At 47.9% G+C, this 23,443-nt stretch overlaps 1 protein-coding gene across 2 annotated transcripts in view; it reads left to right on the top strand.

Annotated features, from left to right (window-relative positions):
• Positions 1-23,443, top strand: part of PIEZO1 (piezo type mechanosensitive ion channel component 1 (Er blood group)) — a 111,573-nt gene that overhangs the window by 54,213 nt on the left and 33,917 nt on the right. For both annotated transcript variants that reach the window (XM_079988693.1, XM_079988692.1), the window contains exons 4-14: positions 4,735-4,777; positions 5,278-5,416; positions 12,101-12,272; positions 13,169-13,382; positions 15,736-15,907; positions 16,791-16,874; positions 18,476-18,560; positions 20,334-20,434; positions 21,135-21,395; positions 22,015-22,126; positions 22,816-22,994. In XM_079988693.1, coding sequence (XP_079844819.1) covers positions 4,735-4,777; positions 5,278-5,416; positions 12,101-12,272; positions 13,169-13,382; positions 15,736-15,907; positions 16,791-16,874; positions 18,476-18,560; positions 20,334-20,434; positions 21,135-21,395; positions 22,015-22,126; positions 22,816-22,994 — 1,562 coding nt within the window. The remainder of the gene's footprint in view (positions 1-4,734; positions 4,778-5,277; positions 5,417-12,100; positions 12,273-13,168; positions 13,383-15,735; positions 15,908-16,790; positions 16,875-18,475; positions 18,561-20,333; positions 20,435-21,134; positions 21,396-22,014; positions 22,127-22,815; positions 22,995-23,443) is intronic.

Below are 23,443 nucleotides of genomic sequence, written 5' to 3'. Positions count from 1 at the left end.
TATATGATGTCACATCAGGCAATTGTTATCCCACGCTTTCTAGTGCATTTTTCTAGTGCACTTTCCTTACCACAAAAGTCCTTTTATTTTTTTTTGCAGGGGGATGCGGGTTTGTTGCGCAAGCCTGAATCTACTTTAATTGCATAATGTGAATTTGCCAGTATGTAAATTGAATCCTTCCTGCAGAATAGCAGAATTCTGGAAGCAGCTTTAGAGCAGAAGTAAATGTTACAAGAGAAGTGCAGGTTTGGGAACTGTGTAATGATGATGCTGTGGGCTGGGGGTGGTGCATTTGCCAGGAGTGAATTAATGGGCACGAGTCACCACAGGTCTTTTTTTTTTTTTAACCCTCTCTTCCAACTGAGCTCCAAAACTGGACTGGGGAGGGGGATATTTAAGGGAGAATATGCAGGCATGCTAAGAGTTTTAAAGCATCTTCCTAGCCCCCAGACTTGGCTGTTCCTCCCTTACAAGTACCTGCTGCATTCTTGTTGTGGCCAGACATTTGCTGTGATAATATTAACTCCTGCTCTTAAAAGATCACGCTAGAGCAAATTTTATGCTGTTGCATCCCAAATATACATTCATTTTGCTTTGCAGCAGATTAGAAGAACTCAGTTCCTCTGCTTTTCATTTGCACATTCTATTTGTACCTGGCTGTGCAACAATTCCCCTTATTGTTTTTCTTCTTTCTGCTTTCTTTGTTTGCTGTTATCTAAAACTTGTTTTGTAATTTCCCTGTGCCTGAATCTTTTCCGACATAGTGGTAATGCTGTATGCTGTTGTTTCTTTGTTAAAATCAATACATTTTCTTTTTTGGTAAAGAACTTTGTTCCCGTCACAGCCCTCCAGCCTCTCAAGGAAAAATGCCACCCTGCTGCCTGGCTTCAAATGCTTTGACTGGTGGTGACACTTTGGTTTATGAAGCTATTTACAAGTGGTTGTAAAAGAGGAGACCCAGGAAGACTGGGCCTGACCCTGTGTATGGCTGGAATGCGAGGCCTGTGATCCCCTGGCCCTTCTGTTTTTCTTGACATCTTTCTCTGCCAGCTGCATGCAGAGTCTGCTGGGGTATGCGTGCCGGGCTGGGGGGATTAGGTGGGGCTGTCTGGCAAGCAGCGTGTTCTCTCTCTCTCTTTCTGCACAATGGAATCGGAGGCATCAAGGAATGTTCCCTGTATGGAAATCCAGCCTGGACAGCTTCTCCTCTCCTTCTCTGGATGGAACAACTTTGTCTGTCAGAACTTAATTTGTCACTTGTGATGCTCAGGAAATGGAACTTCTCTCCCAACAGAAAGTTTTGAAATTGATGGCCTGTTGTGGTTGGGGTTTTTTTGAGAACTCCAATTTTGAGATGAAACATGATGGCTTTTCAAGGTTGATCACAGCTGTTCATTGGTCCCAGAAACATCTCAATACACTCTGCTCTGCTCTCTTCGTTTCTGCTGAGATTCTTAAACAGGACAAGTTTTTTCATCTTCTCTGCCTCCTCGGCATCAGGCCTATAAAATAAGTGGCTCCACACAAGCTGAGCCCATTCCCCCAGCCCCAGAATAGTGCTGCTACTTTCCTGTTCTCCTCTGCTTTTCACCTTCTCATAGCAGTTCCTTTGGAAGAGCTGTCTCCAAGCTTTCATAACCCTGGGCTTAGTCTGCTGGCACTGACCCCTTTTCCTGGAGGGCTTCCCTTCTGGATTCCCCAGACCTGATAAGATGAAAAGCTTAGATGAAAAGATGAAGAGCCAGTGTGGTGTGGTGGTTAAGAGTGGTGGACTCCTAATCTGGTGAACCGGGTTCGATTCCCTGCTCCTCCACATGCAGCTGCTGGGTGACCTTAGGCCAGTCACACTTCTCTGAAGTCTCTCAGCCCCACTCACCTCACATAGTGTTTGTTGTGGGGAAGGAAGGGAAAGGAGAATGTTAGCCGCTCTGAGACTCCTTAGGGTAGCGATAAAGCGGGATATCAAAACCAAACTCTTCTTCTTAGGTGGTTTCCCCCACAAATAGAACAAGGGGACTGGGGAAAGGATGTAGAAAGAGCCCAGGCTGTGTTTGCTGCCTTCCAGACCCTGAACTTGCATTCATCACAGGTTGCAGAGCTGAGCTTTCTTACAACCTTCACAGGTAGCTCAGTTGGTTAGAGTGCTGTGGTGATAACACCAAGGTTGCAGGTTCAATCACTGTATGGAGCAGCTGCATATTCCTGCATTGCAGGAGTTTGAACTAGAAGATCCTTAGTGTCCCTTCCAACTCTACAGTTTTGTGATACTGTATTTTTGGAAGGTGGCCCCATTTCAATTGACGGCACTTTGCTTTTGAGCTACAGAAGCATGCTTAGCTTTGAAGTGATGTTCAAACATCTCATCCTTGAGACATCTTTATGTTGATACTTAAAACATTTAGCAGAAGAAGAAGAAATAGAATAGAAAGACAGAGAAAACAGTTTCATTTCTGAACGAATATAACCAAGGCACACTGGATCATGTTTGTGCAGAAGGAAATCTAGGAAAAGGGAAAACTAGATTACAAGCCACATCTCTGCATACATCTGACAAGTCACTTCTCCAAAGACCTGAAATATCCGATGATTATACCTGAGCATTTCATCACTATTATTATTATTATTATTATTATTATTATTATTATTAATACCCCGTCCATCTGGCTGTGTTTCCCCAGCCACCCTGGGCAGCTTCCAACTAGAAGCCTCATATCCGGTGGTGCTTAGGGAATCTCAGAAACTGGAAAATCAGCACAGTTTTAAGATCAGTGGTGAAAAAACTGCAGTTTTGAAAGGGTTGGTCTGCCATCTTGGTTCAATATGGTGTCCCATTGTATGCAAACGTAGATGGAAACCTGCTTCTTGATCTCAAGAACCTTTGTGCAAATTTTAGTTATGATATTCTAATAAGTGTCAAAATGCATAGCAAGCCAACAACTTTTCCAAAATATATAGTAGAGTCTGAGCTGCTCAGCTCATATGCAGTATGTGACAACTTTGTGTAATCCATGGGTGGTGTTCCACACTAGTACTTCTCACAGCAGACCCGCAGGAGATAGGATACAGCCCTCTGGTCCATGGGGTCATGAAGAGTTGGACACGACTAAACAACTAAACAACAACAACAACAAACCACCTTTCCAAAAACAAACAAATCAGGAAATGGATTGTTGATCTTAGTAGTCAGTAATATTCCCTTAATTTGGAAGGGAAGGTCTATGCATCCTATTATTTCACAGATCTTGATGAACCATTCATCCTGTTTATTCCAGCAGCTATGCATGCAAATGAATGTTTGAAAACAAATCAGGCCATCAGATATATAATACCTCAGTTTTATACTTTTATTGCCTTTAAATCTCAGCCAGCAAACCACTGTATATAGAGATAATTTTAAATGGAAACCTTGAAATCTGTTTTCAAATCAAAATGTCATATTCTAGCAAAACACCCTCCCACAGCTCTCCAAACCTTGTCAGGGCTAATCCAGCCCTCACCAACCTGAGGTCCTACCTCCAGGTATTTTGGACTACAGCTCGCAACAACTCCAGTCAACTTAGAACCAGCAGATAATCTGAAAGCTGCATTCTGTGCCAGATACCAAAGTATGTGTTTCTACAGCATGCTTGCAAGAAAATGAAACGGATAGAACTTAAGATGATTGGGCAGGGGCCCACACTCTGTTTCTCCCCACTGGCATCCTTATTTATAATTTTCATCAGATTCCAATGCTTGTTATCCCATTAAGTTGATATGTACCGTACCAGCTAACATCCTTCGCAGATGTTCCCTCCCTTATCAGTTGTGATAATTCAAGCAGTCCTGCTGGCCTGAGAGTCATGTTCTGAAGAATTTCTGTATTATCTTGCTTTGTTTACGCAAACATGGTTTAGAGGTGGTACTCCTTGTAAGAGTGAAGCACCAGAGATGGTCTTTTACGTGTCATTGCTTGTTTCTGGCATCTCAAAGGAAGTTAGGAGCTTCTGATCTTTCAGCTCATTCCAACCCCTGATTCACCTCTTGAACATGGAGACAAACCGGCAATTGATTTCAGTTCAGGAGTGGTCATCTCATCCCGTGAAGATACAAATAGAATCCTCAAATTATTTTAATTATTGGCTGGCACTTTCTTGCACATGGGGCTGCCCTTGAAGATGACTCGGAAACTTCAATTGGTCCAAAGCGCAGTGGACAGATTTCTGGCTGAGATTTTGCTTAGATCTCGTATAGCCCCTGTTTTGAAGCAGCTGTACTAGTTGACTGTTCTTTTTGGGGGACTCATCAAAGGTGCTCATGCTAGTGTTGAAATCCCTAAATGACGTAGGCCCCAAATATCTGAAACACCACCACCTTCGCTGCAGATCATCTCAGATGCTAAGATCAACAAAGGAGGCCCCTTCTTGGTAGTTTCTTCACTGTCAACAGCTTGGGAGGGGTGGTAGCCTGGGAGAGGGTCTTCTCTGTGGCAGCCCCTACAGAGGGTGCATCTGACATCTTCATTGTACAGCTTCTGGCAAATGCTAAAGACGCACCTCTTTACCCCGGCCCTTGACACTTGAAGTGCATATTTTTAGGACCCACCTTATCTTGGGTGGTTGTACGTTGTTTTAAACTCTTTTTAATATTGTGCTTTAATTGTTGTAAGCTGCCTTGTGACCTTTGGGTGAAGTACAGGTTGTTGTTGTTGATGATGATAATGGCAGCTAATGGACTCTATTTTCCTTCTCCTTTCAGGCAGCACATGGGAAACTCTTGCACAGCACATTGGAGTCACCAGGTAAGGGTATAGAGGAGAAAGGTGAGGGCAAATCCTTTTAGAGCTGCATCCCTTGGGCCATCCATTGCAGCATGCCCATCGGGAAGATTCGTAGGCAGAGAGACTGAGTGTGGAACTGAACTGAAACCCTGTGTTTTTAGGCAGCTGGGAAGTCATGAGGAAGAGGGCATGGAAGCTCAGTGTTCTGTTCTAGCCCAGAGGTAGCCAATGTGGCAGCCTCCATATGTTGCTGGACTGCAGCTCCCATCATGCCTCACTACCGGTCATGCTGGCTGGGGCTGGTGGGAGTTGGAGTTGCACAACATCTGGAGGGCTATGGGTTCCCCGTCTCTGCTTTTGGGGCTTGGAAAGTAGGTGCTGCTGCCAGCTTTCGAGCGACCCTTGTTTGCTTTTGCACCATGTATTGCTAGCCGGTGCCACAGACCAAAGCCTGGCCCAGCTGTGGCATATAACGCAGCCTCAGCACTTTCAGGATTTACCACTTCTCTTTTAACTTCCAGGCTGGACTTGAACGATATCCCCAACTCGGTGCGCTTGGTGGCCCCCGACCTCGGGATTCTGCTGGTCTCTGCCATCTGCCTTGGTGTTTGCAGCCGCCTGGAGCCAGCGAGTCACCCATCAGAATCCTGCCCTGAACAGGTGAGAGAGAGAGAGGGGGGGGGCTTCTAACCGTTGCAGGAGGTGCCTCATCAGTGGCGTAGCGTGGGGGTGCAGGGGGGGCCGGCCGCACCGGGCACAATATCTGGGGGTTAGGGTTAGGGGGCACAAATCCACAGGTTAGGGGCCGCAAATCCACGGGTTAGGGGGCGCAAATTACTTGCCTTGCCCCGGGTACTGACAACCCACGCTACGCCACTGTGCCTCATCATACCTATTGCAGCGCAACACATTGCAGTAGGGCAGACACAAATGTGGAGAGTGTCCTGTTTGTGTGTTTCCCATCAGGGCAACCAGTTGGCCACTGTGAGAACAGGATGCTGAGCTAGATGGGTCTTTGGCCTGATCCAGCACCCAGGCTCTTTCAGGTTTTCCTTTCAGTTTTCTAAGGGCTCATCCACACTTCTGCTTGCACTGTGCCTAGAAAGCACAGGTCTGAGCTGTTTTCCCCTTGCTCCACACATTTCCAAGGGAGAGAACTGCTGTTTAGCCATAAATCAGAACAGATGGCAGTCCGGGAAAAAACCAAATTGCCGTTTGCTTTGATTGAGCGCTAAAGAGAGGCTTTCCCCGGGGAAGCAGTGAGACAAAAGGAAGTGTGGATAAGCCCTAAGTGTGCTTTTGCTCTTCTGTCTGCTCCTCCTTTCCCTGCTTTGGGATAGCAGGACCACCCCAAAACATTTTGCTAACGGAGGTAAAGGACGAGATAGTGCTGCCACCCTCCACACTGCCTGATGGGGAGGAGGACAGGCTATGTGGCAAACACTGCCCCCCAGCGCCTTGCCTTCACTGGCTACCTCGCTCTCCCTAATGGTAGGACCCGCTCCCAGTGAGATACAGTGCTCATTTTCTTTCTCCACATTCAGTCTTGCTAGGCTTAACTCAGAGTAGACCCAATGAATTTAATGAATCCAACCTACTCTTGTTCATTGCTTTTAACAAGCCTTCTGTAAGTGAAACTTAATTGAACGCCACTCTCGTGTTCCAATGATTCTGTGACTAGATAGACCTCTTGGCTCTTCCTTGTGTTCTCATTAGCATCATCCTGCTCTTGCCAGGATTCTTCACGCCTCCTCTCCCCCCCTCCCCCGCCATTAGCTCCGGAGGAGTGCAGGAGGGAGAGAGAGAGAGAGAGAGAGAGAGAGAGAGACGGACTTTCCTGGCACCTCAAACTGTGACTCACCCACCTCGAGGGCAGGTTTCCCACATTTGCCCCAGTGGATGAGCGACTTTTGCCATTCCCAAGTTGCCATAGAGACTCCCTAACAAAACACCGGGACTCAACAGAGGCCTTTCTATGCAGGGCTGCTGTGAGATCTCCGAGGATAAGATTCAGCAGTGTAGGGGGTGGGCAGCAAGTTGCCACCTGCCTGCTGGCACTTATTGCTGCTTGGCGCCCAATTAGTGGAGGACCAGGCTCAGGAGTGTCCCCATACCCTGCCCAGGGCTGAGACAGGCATGGCAAGGAAAGGGTGCACGTGTGTGTCTTTTTGTGTCAAAATCTGATGGGCAGTAGAGCTGGAAAAGAGAAATCAGTGATGTAAAGTTTCCCCAGTGATTGTTAAGTGAAAGGCTTCTCCCCCCCCCCTTTTTTTTTTTTTTTTTTTTTTTTTTTTTTTTGCTGATGGAAGGGTCTCTCCAGAGAAGGGACTCACATCAGGAAAGTGGGGAAAAGATGGGGCTAAGCAAAATTGGGAAAGCAATAAAGCTGCAAGCACATTTGCAAAGCTAAGTAGGGTTCGGTATGGTTTCATACTGGATGGGGGACCACATGTTAAGATGCAGGAGGTCAATGGCTCTCAGGGTCCCTTCCAATGCTACGATTCTATGATTCTAAGAGCTCTTTGCATGAATAAGAGAGTAGAAGAATGGGTGCAAAATAGGAGTAGGGTGCCTTTTTTCAACCCTTGGGCTGCACTCCTTTATGGGCAACTTTCTGGGATCAGAGGCAAACAGTGGTTGAAGCAATGGACATAAAGGAAACCTTTGTACAGTAGGCCCTCTCTGGCTTCTGTTTGGAGTAGCAACCATCATTATAGGAGTTCAGGGACGTATTCCAGCCAGGCAAAATCACTCAGTGAGGAGTGTGACCTGGGGAAAGGAGGCGTGACTGGAAAGAGGTGGGGCATGGCAAGATCCTGGAGGACCAGGAAGGGAGTCTTGGAGGGCTTCATATGGTCCCTGGGCTTGAGTTTCTCCTACCCCTGGTGTAAAGGAAGATGAGGCAGGAAGTGGAATTGGGAGACTTGAGAGAGAGAGAAAATTGGAAAGGGAGGGTGCCTCCACACAGAACTTTTTCATGGACTTAGCGCTGCTCACGCTTCCAAATTTTTAATAGCATCCACATTATGTAACCCTCATCAAAATGTCATGCCACATCCCTAACCCCCATCCAGATTTTCCATTTCTGTGTTAGCTCATTTTTTTGTTACACTTACTGGGTTTTTTACAGAAATGGAAAATCCAGATTAAATGGGAAGATAATATGAGGTGGCGTTTTGATGGGGACGATGCAGTGTGCATGCTGCTCAAAGCACTCATGTGCGGGTGGCGCCAAGTCCCCAATAAGCTGACACATGAAGGTGCCTGTAATCTCGCTTGCCTCAAAATGGCAAGGGGAAATACGACCATCCATTCCTCTTCCTTCCATCCCCACCATGAAGTTGACACATTGAATGCAAAGTAGGACTCCTGTGTTTAAAACATTTTAATGTATTTGTGGAAGTTTACGGACCTCTCTAGTACAGAAGTTTTGGAGCAGTGTACAACATGTTTAAAGACACATTATATAAAAATCTCGCTCTATCTATCTATCCAATAAAAATCAAACCTTCCCAGACCAGAAAAATTGAATACCAGGCTGCATTGCTATTCCCCAAAGGCTGCCTTGAAATAAACTTTTTAAACATCAGCAAACTGTTGGTGCATGTCACACATCTATATTGATTTCTTCCATTTTTATTTTTATTGATGGCATTTATATTCCACTTCTCCTCCAAGGAGCTCAAGGTGCTGTACATGGTTCTTTTCCTCCCCCTTTAATCCTCTCAACAACCCTGTGAGGTAGGCTAGGCTGAGAGACTGTGACTGGCCCAAGGTCACTCAGTGACTATCACGGCTGAGCAGGGATTTGAACCCTGGTCTCCTGAGGTCCTGGTCCAACACTCTTACCACTACACCACATTGGCTCTCTCCAGAGTGTCGGTGCCACTAAACATTCTCTATGTAGTAACTGTCAAGCAGACCTTTGGAATACCTGGCACCACCAGGAGGACCTCTGGAATGAGAGAGCGCCCTTAGCACCACCAGAGCAGGGTGTTTTTTATTAAGCCAAGACAAGCAAACAGAGTGGTGGTTTGGGAGAGGGAAAAGGGCTGGGCTATTGTTTTCAGCAAGTTCCTTTTTTTCTTTGCCAAGGAATACACGAAGGTAATTAACACACAGGAGTCTGCTCTGAGCATGTGCAGAGAGCATTCCCTCCACTATCTCGCACACACTTGGGTTTGGAGAAGGCACAGCTTGCGGCTAGTCTTGGTTTCTAACCCTTTGCACCCATCAGGAACAGTCTTGGGGTCCCAGGCTGGGCCCCTCACTGGCTTCCCCCTGCCATGGGGCTCATTGCTTCCTGGTATGGAGAGGGCATTCTCCTTCCCTCTTCCTATCACTCCTCCTTCTCCCTCTCTGCCTCTCCCTGCTCCTAGCTTTAGCAAATGCCGAGCTAAAGCTGGAAACTCTGAGGTCAGGCTGCCTTGTGCAGGGCCCTTTCCGCTGGACTCTCCAAGGGGGAGGGGGAATTCTCTGCTTTGTACATTTTCGGCGCAATTGATCTGGGCCGGACTTGGAGCCCGTGGCCGAAGTGCGTCCAGCAACAGAGGAGGTGGGGCCAAATACCTTTTCTGTGAAAGCCACATTAAGCTGGAAAATCGCTCGGGCGTCGTCAGGAACCCAGGCTGGGCAGCCAAGAAAAACAGGCCTTTTACGGAATGCGCTTTCCAAAGCGGCTAATGAAACAAACAAGGCCAGGTGGTGGGTCAGGGGGCAGGCGGCAGGCTTGGTGGGTGGGGGGAAAGCCTGGCTCCAGCAGAGAGCTCTGGATGCTCTGCATGTCTCTGGGGAGCCGCTTGGGCCGCCAAAGGCATCCATAGCAGGGCTGGGAGGGACTCACAAACACCATTGCCCCATCGTCACAAGGCTCATGAAACTGAGAGACGGGTCAACTGCTGCCAGCCCCGGTGGCTTTACTTGTTGGTTTACAAACAGATAGATCACACCTTTCTGTCAATGGTTCTCAAGGCAACTTGTAGCAAAAGTTTAAAAATAGCCAGTCAGTTTAAAGTAGCAACAGCATAAGAATAGCCAACTGGGGTGGGGTACACACCAAATAAGCACAGCCCCAAATGACTAAAATGCAATCCTATTCGTTTGTTTTTGTTTCTGGATTTATGGATCACTTCCGATGAAGCAATTTAAGCATTAAAAAATCATATGTAACAGCGATTAAGATAATTTCATATCCAAAACAATTCTGTGCATAATCTGTCTGTTTGACGGTGGAGGTGGGTGGAGGCTCATTTCCTGGAAGTTTTTAAACAAGAGATTGGATGGCCACCTGTTAAGGATTCTTTAGCTGGGATTCCTTCTAGATGACCCTTAGGGTTCTTTCCAGCTCTTCAGTTCTGTGATTCTATACTGATGTGGAAGGAAGGATCACTGAATTTTGTGGGTCTTCCTTCTGGGTAGACCTGCAGATGGTTGTGCTGCCACCCAGTTAAATTTAGCAGAGGGGATTTCTTAAGAAGCCACGCTCTGGCTGCTGATCAGAAGGCAAGGAGGGAAGCAGGCTTACCGACCACTCGAGGGAGGACCTTCCACATTCCCGCAGCCTCTCCATCCAGTCCCTGGTGGCTGTTGCGGGTGTTACCATTATTACAGGGAGATCAAGTGTCATTTTGTCCCAATCTTGTTCTCAGGGGAATGTAAGCGATCCCTCTAAGCAGGTTTATTTTCCCTGGCAAGGCTGTGCTAAGCAGAGATGGGTTGGGGTATCTAATTCCCAGGCCTCAGCTATGCTTCAGTTGCCTCTACAACCATTGCTCAGTGTGGGGCTGGTCCTGTTTCCGCACTCTGCCCTTGCACCCTTCCAAGAAATTACTTCTCTGTTTTAGAGAGATCCGTGGCTCTGCATGGCAGGATACATTACTGGTGTAATATTTTGACATATAATCTCATGAACACAAACAAGCCTGTATATAAGACTGTCCTGTTAAAAGCCTGAACAGAGCCCTGCTGGATCAGACCCAACCTAGTCTAGTACCCTGCTTCCCACAGTTTCTAACCAGTTGCCTTTGGGAACCCCACAATCAGCCCCTGAGTGGAAGAGCTCTCTCTCTCTCTCTCTCTCTCCCCCCCCTCTTGTGATAGCCAGCAAGTAGCATTCTGGGACATATACCGCCTCTGACAAATCATGCAGTTACATTTTATTTCACAGTGCATTCTCTCCCCGTCCCACAAAAAAAAAGCCCACAAGTGTGTTCTCAGTTGATTTTGTGCCTCTGCCGTTGCATTGTGCAGAGACAAAAACTGGCCTTCTGTTGATGCTGTTGCTGAATTCTAAGCAGAGTTTGCGTGTGTGTTTTAAATACCAAGTTATCTGCAGCTCTGGCCCTACTCCATAAAGATCAAGGGTTTAATTTCTCAGTGACTCAATGAGAAATGTCCATCAGTAATGGTTCCCACGCTGCAGCTTTCTGGGTGTGGGTGTTTGTTTCCTCTTCCGGAATTCCACTACTGTACATTTTGCTGCTACCAGTAAGCAACTTAGGGGCCTTTCCAGACTGGTGGGATATTTGCCGGTGCATTCTGCAGCATGTTACATGCCAGCGCAATAATGATGCAGTTGTGGTGGATTTATACCAGACCATTCTCACATTGTTCCACTTTATTAGTTTTGTGATGCTTCCTCCATGTTACCGCATTGTTGCTATGTGGAGGGATGCTCCGGAGCTATAGCGTAACAAAAGCAGGACAATCAATAAACAAACCCCAGAACATCTGCAGTATGAAAAGTTATAGGACTTCAGCAGTAAGTTATGGGGTATTCCTGCCCTGAAACTGTTGAAGCTGCAAAAAAAGCATTGAAAGAGGGATTGCATATAACCGCGCTGATTCCCACAAATCACAATGCATGCACGATCCCCCCAGTGCAATCTTCAGAGCAATGCAGCTCTAAAGAAACTGCTTTGGGCTCTTCTGTGTACTGCAGAGGCTTGAGGGCCACATTAACCCTTTGCCAGTCCACATGCCAGTATTGGGTTTGGCCAGAAGTGAGTGTGGCCACTCTCCTGTGTATACACACAGGAAGCACGCTCATGCACAGTCCCCTCCTGCTCAAGTGATCTGTGTAAATCAGTTGCTGTCCCATCCCTGCTCATCCACCTAAAGACCAGACAGGAAGCAATTTGCCTCCCCCCCTGGACATGGGGCTGGGGGGACAGATTTAAACCTCTCTCTCTCCCCAACCCCATGTCTGCTTAAAAACTACATTTTTGTTGGCACCACTAATTGGAGGAGCAGTAAGCTTTGTGTAGGGGATGTGTCAGGCTATTGGCTGGTGAGCCACCCTTGGTGTTGTGGCATCTGGTTTGTAATCACATTTTCCCCCTTTAGGAAGAAGCAGTTGTGGATGGAGATGAGTCAAAGCCTCCAGGAGCAGCCCATGCACCGGCTGAGGCCTCCCCAAGGCACCAAGTGCGGCTGGCTGCCCGGCTCCGGGTAACTGCTCACTGGCTCTTGATGGCTGTTGGGAAAATCCTGGCTATTGTGCTGCTAGCGCTGGCAGGTAGGTGTCCAGTGGGGAGCAGAACAGGACTCACCCACATTTAGGGATTTGGGGTGGGGGGAGAGAAATTTGATCTCATTTTGTGTTGAAAGGCTAATCTACTTGATTTGCACTTTCTGAAAAAATGTACAAGCCAAAACACAGCTGTCCTTCTACATTTGCACTTCTATGAATTTTGCAGTGGAGTTCTCCAGCAAAGTACAGTTGAACCTCAGATCCCGAACGCCTCCGTTTTGGAATGTTTCAGCTCCTAAACACCCAAAACCCGGAAGTAAATGCTCTGGTTTTTGAATGTTTTTTGGAAGCTGAATATCTGACACGGCTTCTGCTTGAGTGCAGGAAGCTCCTGCAGCCAATTGGAAGCCGCATCGCGGTTGTCAAACATTTTGGAAACCAAACGGGCTTCTGGAACAGACTGCGTTCGACATCCAAGGTTTGACTGTAACACATATGAAAAGTCATTTAGGTAAAGCCTGAAAAAGCATTCAAAGGTTCCTATATTTGGGGAAATACTAAGGGAAATAAGCTTTGCAAAAATATTAATTAGAGGTGAAATTTCATGAAGTGGGTATATTAGAAGAAACTTGCACTGAACCGGTGATACACGTTTTCCACAGGACTTTTTGCATTTTGCAGTTAGGAAAGACTTCAAAGGGGATTAAGAAGCTTTTTCTCCCCCGTACAAACTTTGTACCCCCCCCCAAAAAAGGTACATGTAGAAATGGAAGGAGACATAGGTGGAGTGTACACATGCCTCTGTTTCTGTGGGAAATAGCTTTGTGCTGGGTCAGGCCCTGCTCAATACTGGAATGCAGCTCACCCCCTCAGTTCCAAAGCAGTTCCTTGCAACCTGCTGTATGCCAATAATCTTTGCTGCCTCCTTGTTTGCATCCCAGGGATCACCTTGCCCTCCACTTTCTCCAGTGTGTACTACTTGCTCTTTGTCGGCCTCTGTACCTGGTGGGCCTGCCACTTCCCCGTCAGCCGCCTGGCTTTCAACACCTTGTGTGTCATGGTGGACGTCTTTGCCGGAGGCCACCTCATCTGCCTCTATGGCTATCAGACCCCCTTCATCCAGAGCGTCCTTCCACCCACTGGCCTCTGGGCACGGTAAGTGCGCGATAGTTGTGAATGGCCTGGGGGAGGTGGAGAGTAGGATGCCAGGATTGTGTCCGTGATGCTCAGTTAGTAGAGCTGTGTGTGGTTTGCAAGTGAATCAAGTCCCAGTTGCCTAACAGCATCAACTAAAACTCCCACCCCACCCTTCAAAAAATCAGGTTGCTGGAAGAGAACATACATGTATGATATTTGGTGTACAGTAGGCAACATGGCAGGGGGGGGGCATCTCAATTAAGCCTGTGTGTGGGGTTCCCCAATCTTGATGCACTGAATGGGCAGGTGGAAGAGCCTAGCAGGCTCAAGGCAGCTGCCAGATGGCTTGACTCTTCCTCTCAACTAAAGCACGAAGATCTCCCATTGCTAGGCAAGTTTGGTGCAAGTTTCACTCTGGGGTGTCCATCCACTTCCACTCTCTACCCCTTCCAACCTGAGGCAGCAAGGGAGCCACCAGGATCGCGGGGGAGAATCCAGCCCATTCAGTTTCTTTTCTCTCTTTCCAAACATTTTGAAAGTCAAGGAGCCAGACCGAAGTGGAATTGGAGCAACCTGGAGACCTGTTTGCAGTCTCCTTTGAACCAGTTTCCCCTTCCCAGACGCCATTATTGTTGATCTCAGGGACCCACGGTGCTCTGGGATTAACCACATAGAGCCCAACAGATTGAGAAGAACCCTTAGCCACACCCATGCAACCAGAGAAAATACTTCCTTCTCTTTGAAAGCCAGGATCAAAGCAGAGAGCTTTCACCTCGGTCTCTTTGAACCTCCTGAGCCTGGACATCTCTGCAAGATGGGCTGCAGGTGTCTGCTGCCCTCTCTATACTCCTTGCCAGGTTTCCCGTGGGAAAGTCCTTTTTGCTGGCCAGTCTGGGGCAGTTTCCCATCTCATTCTTTGCAACCTTACCTGTGGCTTTTGTGGTTCGTTGCCAGCAAACAATACATTTGAGAAAGCGAATGCTTGTGAAAACATATCAAAGAAACATTCACTGCACACCTATTTGTTACAGCCTTATGAAATCTAGAAACCTTGCAGGTCCTTTAGATCCTAGGAGAGGCATGGCTTGGAAGAAGTCATGGTTACCCAGCATGCTTTGTGGGTGGGCAGTATCTGTCACTAGCCCTGGAGCAGGGAGACAACTTAGTTTCCCACCTTGATTTTTAAGCCTTAGGGTGACCATAGCTCAGGGTCATAGCTCCTGCTTTGCATACAGCAGATCCCAGGTTCAGGCCCTGACATCTGCAGTTAAAACAGGGATGGGGCAACATTGGTGCCCCCCCCCGATCTTGTTGGACTCCAGCTCCTGCCATCTCCAACCAGCATTGCCCATGGGAGCTGGTATCCAAAAACAGATGGAGGACTGCAGGTTCCCCATCTCTCCGTTAAAAGCATTGAACAGGTAGCAAGTGGTAGAAACCCCTTTCTCCCTGAGAACCTGGAGTGCTGCTGCTAGCTAGAGTGGGCACTGTTGACCTGGTATGCCAGCTTCCCATGTCTCATAAGAACATAAGAAGAGTCTGCTGGATCAGGCCAAGGCCCATCTAGTTCAGCATCCTGATAGCACAGTGACCAGCCAGATGTGTGTGGGAAACCAGCAAGCAGAACATGAGCAGAAGAGAGCACTCTCCCCTCCCCTGGCTTCCAGCAACTGGTCCCCTGATAGTTTCCATTTACTGTTTTCAAACGTTTTCATGGGTCTTGTCTCCCAAGTGAGGAGCCATCCCATCCCTTAAAATTAATAGTTGAGTGAGTGAGGCTTGGGATCTCCAGCATCCATGTGAGCATCAAAATACCAGAGTTTTCTCCTGCTGGCAGTGCCAACTAGTGATACTGCCTTCCCCCATATATGTCCACATTGTTCTGCAGAACTGGCAGTGTTACAGCTTTGGACCCCTCTGACCAGTGACATCAGGCAGACACCTTCCCTGAACTCCTCCCGGCGCCTGCTAAAAGCATTTTTGTTTAGACAAGGCTATCCAGACATGCAGAATGTTGGCGTGTGTTTTAATTTGTTTTAAATCTATCCCTGATTTTAATTGTTTATTAATGTTCTAGTTAGTTGTTTCCATCTGTTTTTTATCAATGATTTTATGGTGTCACTCTTTTCGTAAACTGCTTTGAGATTTTCTTTACAATCAAGGGGTGTATGAATTTGATGAAATAAATAAAACAAAATAAACAAACGAGTGCCAGCAGCTGAGACGGAATCCCCTTGTGAATTTAGCTGTGGTGATTCTGGAGCTGCTTTTGGAGTCGGTCACTAGAGGGTTTTTTTGGGGTGGGGGAGCTGGCCTAACATCTGGGTGTTGTGGAGCCTTGCCACTGCTTTCATCCTCCGTTTCCCTGTAGGTTGTTTGGTTTGAAGGCCATCGTCCTCCACGTGGGCTGTAGCAAGCCCAATGCGCTGCTCCTGAACGTCAGTCTCCCCTGGCCCGTCTACGTCAACCCAGGGATCCTCCTGCTGCTGTATTATGTCCTGGCCACCCTGGTGAAGCTCCGCAGGTCACACTTCTATACACAGGTGAGCCTTGCCGGACTGGTGTTGCTGCCTTTGACTCTGCCTGTCTGGACACTCTCCTCCCTGTTAGGGATTGGGGAGAAATTTGTTTGTCTCAGCTGCCTTGATTTTCTTGCAACAGACCCAGTGCAGAAGAAAGAAAGCTCCAGTGGCATTCTTGGGTGGGTGTTTCAATAACCACAAAAAGGGACAAATGGAAATAGGGGCATTTGTTTATGTGCAGTACAGCACTGGTTAAGAGCTCTGACCTGGATCTTTCACATTCAGATATCCAACTTGGCCTTAAACCTCCCGGACAGCATTAAAGAAGGTGCTATCTCTAAGCCTCAGTCCTCACTAGCTATAACTTGGGGAGTCCTACTTTGCTCAGTGGCAGAACACCTGCTTTGCATACCAAAGATCCTAGGTTGGATCTCCAGCATCTCCAGGAAGGGCACAGAGAGACCTCAGCCTGAAAGCACTGGAGAGCTGCTGCCAGTCTGGGTATATGATGCTGGCCTGGTCCAATTTGGGATAAGGCAGCTTCTTATTTTCTATGAGCCCTTTATTCCAAATCATGAGGACTAGACTATTTTTGAAGGAAGGGGTTCAGTTCAGTGGCAAGGCTCCACAACACCCATGAAAACTCTGTAGATATTTACTATTCTGAATGTGACGGTTGTACCTGTGGAAGAGGTTTTGAGTGGGGATCTGGATGTACTTAGTCCACTCCATGATCTGAAAATCAGCCACATATCAGTGGAGGATTGGACTGGTTGGGTTTTTTGCTAGGGACTGGGGAAGCCAACCCAGGGTTGCCAGGATCATTCCTTCCTTCCACTTAAAATAGCACAGTCCCAGTGGCATTTTTATTTCCTTTATTTCCCTTTTGTAAAAACAAAAACAGAGAGAGGCCTCAAGCACAACATCCGAGTTTCTGGAGCTGGAGAACTGGTCCACAGACCAAGATGGCTTGGCAGAAGATGCTAAGGTGAGGTGCCCACAGGGTGGCTGTGTGAGGTGGCTGGGACTGCTAAGGCTCACTGGTGACAAAGGGAAAATGAGCCCCCAAAGGCTCAGGAGCCAGGCCTTGAGCAGATGCAGGGCTTGCTACTCCTTGGCACTGGGAAGTGGGGAAAGGAACGAGAACTGCACCACCTCAAACTTAATTTTTAATGCCCTCCTACATAGAACCTTTGGGACACAGGTGGCGCTATGGTCTAAACCACAGAGCCTAGGGTTTGCCGATCAGAAGGTCAGCGGTTCGAATCCCCGCGACGGGGTGAGCTCCTGTTGCTCGGTCCCAGCTCCTGCTAACCTAGCAGTTCGAAAGCACGTCAAAGTGCAAGTAGATAAATAGGTACCGCTCCGGCGAGAAGGTAAACAGCGTTTCCGTGCGCTGCTCTGGTTCGCCAGAAGCGACTTAGTCATGCTGGCCACATGACCCGGAAGCTGTATGCCGGCTCCCTCAGCCAATAAAGCAAGATGATCGCCGCAACCCCAGAGTCGGCCACGACTGGACCTAATGGTCACGGGTCCTTTTACACAGAACTTTTTAAAAAGCCAAGAGAGAGACGGACTTCCCTTCAAACAGAAAACTAGCACAATTGAGAGCAGACAAAACTATAATTTTTGTCTCTGACATGTTTTTTGTTGTTGTTGTTGTTTGCAGAAATCAATCCAGCGAATATGATTGGTATTATTGTTGCTTTCAGTCCATAAATTGATTATGTCCTGTCCTCCAACTTGTATTGCATTTCCTTTGCATTGAAATGAATGGGGAGGGATAAAAAAATGGCCAGATAATTTATGTAATTACCGTATTTTTCGCCCTATAGGACACACTTTTCCCCCTCCAAAAGTGAAGGGGAAGTGTGTGTGCGTCCTATGGGGCGAATGCAGGCTTTCGCTGAAGCCTGGAGAGCAAGAGGGGTCAGTGCTCACCGACCCCTCTCGCTCTCCAGGCTTCAGGAAGCTATCCGCAAGCCTTGGGAGTCTGGCGGCAGTTCCCGCTGGGCTTGCGGGCAGCAGCCTGCAGCCCGAAGCACGGGGCGCGCTCTGGAGCGCACCCCGTGCTTCGGGCAGATGTCCACAAGCCTTGCGCGCCCTGCGGGAGTTCCCGCTGGGCTCGCAAGGCTTGTGAATAGCAGCCTGTTCTGGGGGCTGGGGGGGAAATAATTTCCCCCCCAAAAAACGAGGTGTGCCCTATGGGCCAGTGCGCCCTATAGGGCGAAAAATACAGTAATTGCATAAATTACATAAGCTACATAATTTCGCTCCAGTAAACAGTGAGACGAATCCTTATTGGCAGAAGATGAACTGCAGCAGAACAGAAACAGAGCAGCATGGGACGAATACAGGGCAAGGCGATGTCTTCTTATATCCCTGCCCACAATAGATTTGTTAAGCCTTTAAGGTGCCACAAGATTCTGAGGTTTATCTGCTGTGACGCGTTGACATGGCTGCACCTCTGGAACGTGCCCTCCTTATCCTGATGCTTCCAAGATCTGAGCTGCTTGCTAAACTATCCAGATGTTGATGCCTGTTGAATGTCCATTTGCCTCAACAGTTTTATCCTGCTTTCTTCTACAGCCAATGCTGACTTCTGAGACAGAGGCATCTGGTGCTGATGTTGAGGATTGCACTGTGCATGTCCTTGGGGAGACTGGGCAGCCAGGTAAGGGTTGCAGCTGTGCTCTGGTGAGCCAAGGAGGCTGCAGGGCCTGTTCTGCATTGCTTTTTCTGAATTCAGAGCAGTTTGCAAAATTTTCTTCCTACCTTCCTTCAAATATTCCTCCCTTTTTGACAACTTCTGCATTCTCTTAACTACACACTGTCTGCAATGGCTGCATAGCACAGGATCAGATGGTGGAAAGGGAACATCCAGCCCAACTGTCCCTTGAAAGGCAGAACCCTCTCACCCCAAACCCTGCCTGAGCTGATCAGCCTAGCCTATCAGCCACCCAGGTCTCTGTCAGAGGATAGTTGCAAAGCGCAAGGAGGCTTGAAGATCAAATGTCTCATTAGATTGCATTTGCATGTGAGCCAAGCCTCCTGCTAAGAAGAGATGGTAAATGATCCCTGTGATCTTTCCCCAGTAGTCAGTCGGAGGGGCTCAGAGTGATCTGGAAGCACCTGCTTGTAGTCATGTGTATCAAGTGAAGCAGATCTGTCTGGGATGGGAAACCCATGTGGAAATTGCTCTGAACTCCATGGAGGAAGGACCATATATCAGTGTAATGCACAGTAAAATATGGTTGGTCAGGTTCAGAATGGAAGCAGAATTCACCCACTGAGGTTTTTTTAATGGGAGATAAAGTTATCGGAAGCTGCTAGCTGCAATTCCCCCTCCACTGCCAAAGGCAGTAAGCCTCTGAATGCCAGTTACTGGGATTCACCAGAGTGTTGCTGCTGCACTCAGCTCCTGTTTGTGGACTTTCCCCTGGGGCCTCTGGTTGGCCATAGTGAGAACACAATGCTGGACTAGCTGGGCCTTTGGCCTCACCCAGCTCCAGGCTCTTGTTCTGTACTTAGTGGAAGTCTGTTCCAGACAAACTGTTTGTTGAGCATTCATCAAGCAAACGTTATCCCACACTTTCCAGTGCATTTTCCCGACACTTTCCTTGTCGGGAAAGTTTTGGAGGTTGAAGTGGGCCTGTTGCACAGGACCTGCAAATCAACTCTCAACTGCATAACTTGCATTTGCTGTCATGTAACTGAATCCGACCCAAAACATTGAAACAGTCTGGAAGCACCCCCAGTCTTTGCTGCTGGTGGTGTGGGCCCTTGGCTCTACTCGATAGTTCCTGATGTCCTCAAGTTAAGAGACTGGAAGGCAATGTCCTTCTCTGAGCTCATCCTGAAAACTGCTTTTGACACTGAGCGTAGGTGTGGGAGTTTGCTGTGTAGGCTGCTTACCTGGCATTAAACTGTCCTGGAATCACCTGGGACTGTGTTGGCATGAGACAGTGCTTCCTCCTGGTGGTTAGAAGGCAGCACTGCAGGGACAGCACTGCTTCTCTTGCATTGGTAACCTGCCCTGATTTCTTGGGAATAAAAGTGCTCCTTGCAAGCTCATGGCCCAGGTGTGTGTAATCCCAGTCTATCTCTGGAAAACAACACACAAGATCTGGCTCCAAAGGATGGAGTTTTTCTGACTTGGAGGCCTGGATCCTTCCTTCCCTGATTTTCACATTGCCCCGTCCACACTGGGTTATCTAGCACATAAGAACACCCTGCAGGATCAGGCCAGTGGCTGATGTCTTGAAGTGGTCCTCGAAGACCCTCAGCAATTTTCAGGTGGTCCATGGGGTGAGGGGTGGGGAGAAAGTTTGGGAACCACTGTTGTACCCCATTTGAAGATTTTCTAAAAATTTAAGCGGTTTCTAAATGAATGAATGAATGAATGAATGAATGAATGAACAATACCCTCAAAATCCCTCCTTTGTAGCCACCAGGAAAAAGGAGCACCGCAAGGAGAAGCTGCTGCTGCATTCCCTGGGCCATGTCATCATGAACCAGAGTTATGTTTGTGCCCTCATTGCTATGATGGTAAGAAGCAGGGGCACCTGGGCCATGCACTGGGAGACGTTGGGGTGGAGGGGTCAAAGGAGGACAGCAGCAAGATGCACGGGAGGCAGAGAGGGTTGGTGGAAAGAGGGAAGAGGACTCGAGAGCTGCTCTTGAGGCAGCAAGCACTTAATCACAATGAACCTCCCCCCAATAGTTTTTGTTTTTTTAAAAGGATTATTCCAGCCCCACCCACTTCTTCCACTTCAGGATACATATGCTAAAATCCTGCAATATGAGATTACAAAACAGGAACTAAAGAGTCGTGCCAGAAGGAGAGTTGCGTAGCAGGCGGATGGAGTGTTTTATCTTTTGCATTTGCATAAGTAATAATTCAGAACCGGAATTTGCCTCTGTGAATTTCTGCCTGAGGTTCCCTGCACTGCCAAGTTAATTTCTCATGTGATAGGCATTGATAATGTAAAATCCTGTTGTGGTCCTGGTTGGGTCCCCCCCCTCCAGCGAAATATCATTATTATTCCTGCCTGTGTTGCCAAGGAACTCCTGGCATCTTTAACTACTTTGCACAAGGTCATGCATTTATCTCTTTCCAGGCCATGCATCTGCCTTTTTGAGCTATACCAGTTTTCCAAAGCAGCAGACAATGAATTAAAGCAATAAATCTTCAGCAGTGCCATATATAGCACATGGCAGAGACTCTTTTGCCTTCCCTTCCTTGCAGGTGTGGAGCATCACCTATCACAGCTGGCTGACGTTTGTGCTGCTGCTCTGGGCCTGCCTCATCTGGATCGTTCGGAGCAGGCACCACTTTGCCATGCTGTGCTCGCCCTTCATCCTGCTCTACGGCATCGCCCTCTGCAGCCTCCAGTATGTTTGGGGCATGGACCTAGAACCAGAGCTGCCCACCAAGGTTGGCTTTATGCCCCTGCAGCAGCTGGGGCTGGTGCGGCATGTTCACCCCTGTCTGCACCTGGGAGCCAAGGTAGGCACCATTTGTGCACCATCTCTGTCCTTTACGTGTGTGTGTGTGTGTGTGTGTGTGTGTGTGTGGCTAGTCTTTCTCTCTCCCTCTTTTCTGCTTTCTCCCCTCTCCTTTCCCACTGTTGGGGCTCTGTTTTGCTGAAAGTGGCATTGGTGTTGTCCTGTGTCTACCTTTGTGCCACAAGATGCTGAAACAGGAGACTTTCCTCCTGTAGTCCCCAGAGGATGTGATCTTGTTCTTCCATGATGTTCTTGCACAGGAGTGGGAAGCCTGCAGTCCTCCAATTGCTCCCAGACTCCAACTCCAATCAGCCCCAGCCAACGCAGCCAGTAGGAAGGGATGATGGGAGTTGTAGTCCAGCAATTTATGGAGGGTCACAGACTTCCGATTCCAGCACAGCCAGCTCAGGACACTGCAGTGATGCTTGCGCTTGATCTGTGACAAAACCTAAGTGCAGGAAAGGCCCTTATTTCCCCAGTTTGTGTTTTCCCCCTGAATTTCCCCCTATTGACTTTCTGGACCTGTCCTGTTGTTCTGGAATGGAAACCCAACACTTTGGAGGAAGACTGTTCCCTTGCATGAGGACTCTAACCCACTGCCTCCTCCTCTTTGCCTCCAGCTCCTTTTCACCCTGACCTTCTGGCTCCTGGTGAGGCAATTCGTGAAGGAGAAGCTGCTGAAGAAGAAGCAACGGCCTGCCCCCTTGGTGGAGGTGACAGTTTCAGACTCAGGTGAGAATGCAAGTGCCAAGACCAGTGGGTCAGTGGTCCTCCCACCCAGATTATAGACCAGATTGACACCTGTTTAGGTTCAGGAAAGCCTTTGCATGAATTGTGTTTGTGTTTTCTGTATCTTTCTGTATCTTTCCCATGGATGAGCCTGTAAGCAGTTCGTTCCAAAGCATTTGCTGTGCTCTCCTAAACCTAAGTTAAGTTCTGGTTAGACTTTGATATAGCTCAGATGAAGAACCTTGTCTTTGGGACTGCATTCCTCCTGAGGCGTGCTATTTGTAATGTGAAAAATATGGAGACTGTTCCTGGGCATGTACAAGTTGCCTTTCCCTTGTGGCCCACCTTATAATTATGGGCCAGGATTTCCATCTCAGGGAGGAAAAAGCTCTGTGGGATGGGGGTGATGCTCCACATTCTCCATTTTGGGGGGAAAGAGACTATTCCTCTTCTTTTTCTTGCCCCAAACCACAAGGATAATGGCCCTGAATTCCAGCTCATGACACTTTGTTGAACAGAGAGTGGGAGAAAAGCCCAAGAGAAGCTTGTCTTCCTATCGTAATGTGATCTTGAACTTTAAGCAGTTTTGTGAGGGAATATCCCCATTGTTTGCCAGCACGTGAGTGAGTACCCAGATTCTATTATTGCAGCCTCAGATTCTGAGCCACCCTCTTTATTCTCTCCCCTCTCAGGGCCAGGCCACAAGCGAGACGTGCTGAAGATCCTGGGGGCGCATGTGATGGCGTTTTACGCAAAGTTCTGGATCTTGGTTTGTGCCGGCATGTTCATCGTTGTCAGCTTTGCCGGACGCCTGGTTGTCTACAAGATTGTCTACATGTTCCTCTTCCTCCTCTGCCTCACTCTCTTCCAGGTTAGGCTGGGTTGGGGAGGCCCCAGGGCCATAGCTTGAAAGAGAGCAGAGGAAGCGGCCTGATACTGAGTCAGACCATTGGTATTCTTTCCAGTGTCCCAAGCAGAAAAAGGTTTACTTCATCAGCTTCTGTCCAATCTTTTGAAGCTGCTGGACACTGAATCTTGGAGCTTCTGCATTCTACTGTGAGCTCTATAGCTCTTCCTTTCAGGAAGAGCCTTGTTCCACTCCCCAAAGATTGCATTGTGAAACCCTAAGATTTCAAGGTGATGCTCTAGTTAAACAGCTGGAGGTGTCCTCTTTTTGACTACTTAATATTCCCAAAATTCCTTGGTCTCCCGCTGCTTACTAAGCAGTCTAAGATCTTTTTGCAGTTATCATAAAGTGCTGGCAACTGGTTGGAGTCTTTCTAGCCTCTCAGAATATTCTCTGGGGGCTTAATTATGAGC

The sequence above is a fragment of the Podarcis cretensis genome (assembly GCF_951804945.1).
Source record: "Podarcis cretensis genome assembly, chromosome: 8".
Classification (NCBI taxonomy): domain Eukaryota; kingdom Metazoa; phylum Chordata; class Lepidosauria; order Squamata; family Lacertidae; genus Podarcis; species Podarcis cretensis.
The sequence above is the reverse complement of the archived record's forward strand: the minus strand, read 5'-3'. Positions and strand labels throughout refer to the sequence as shown.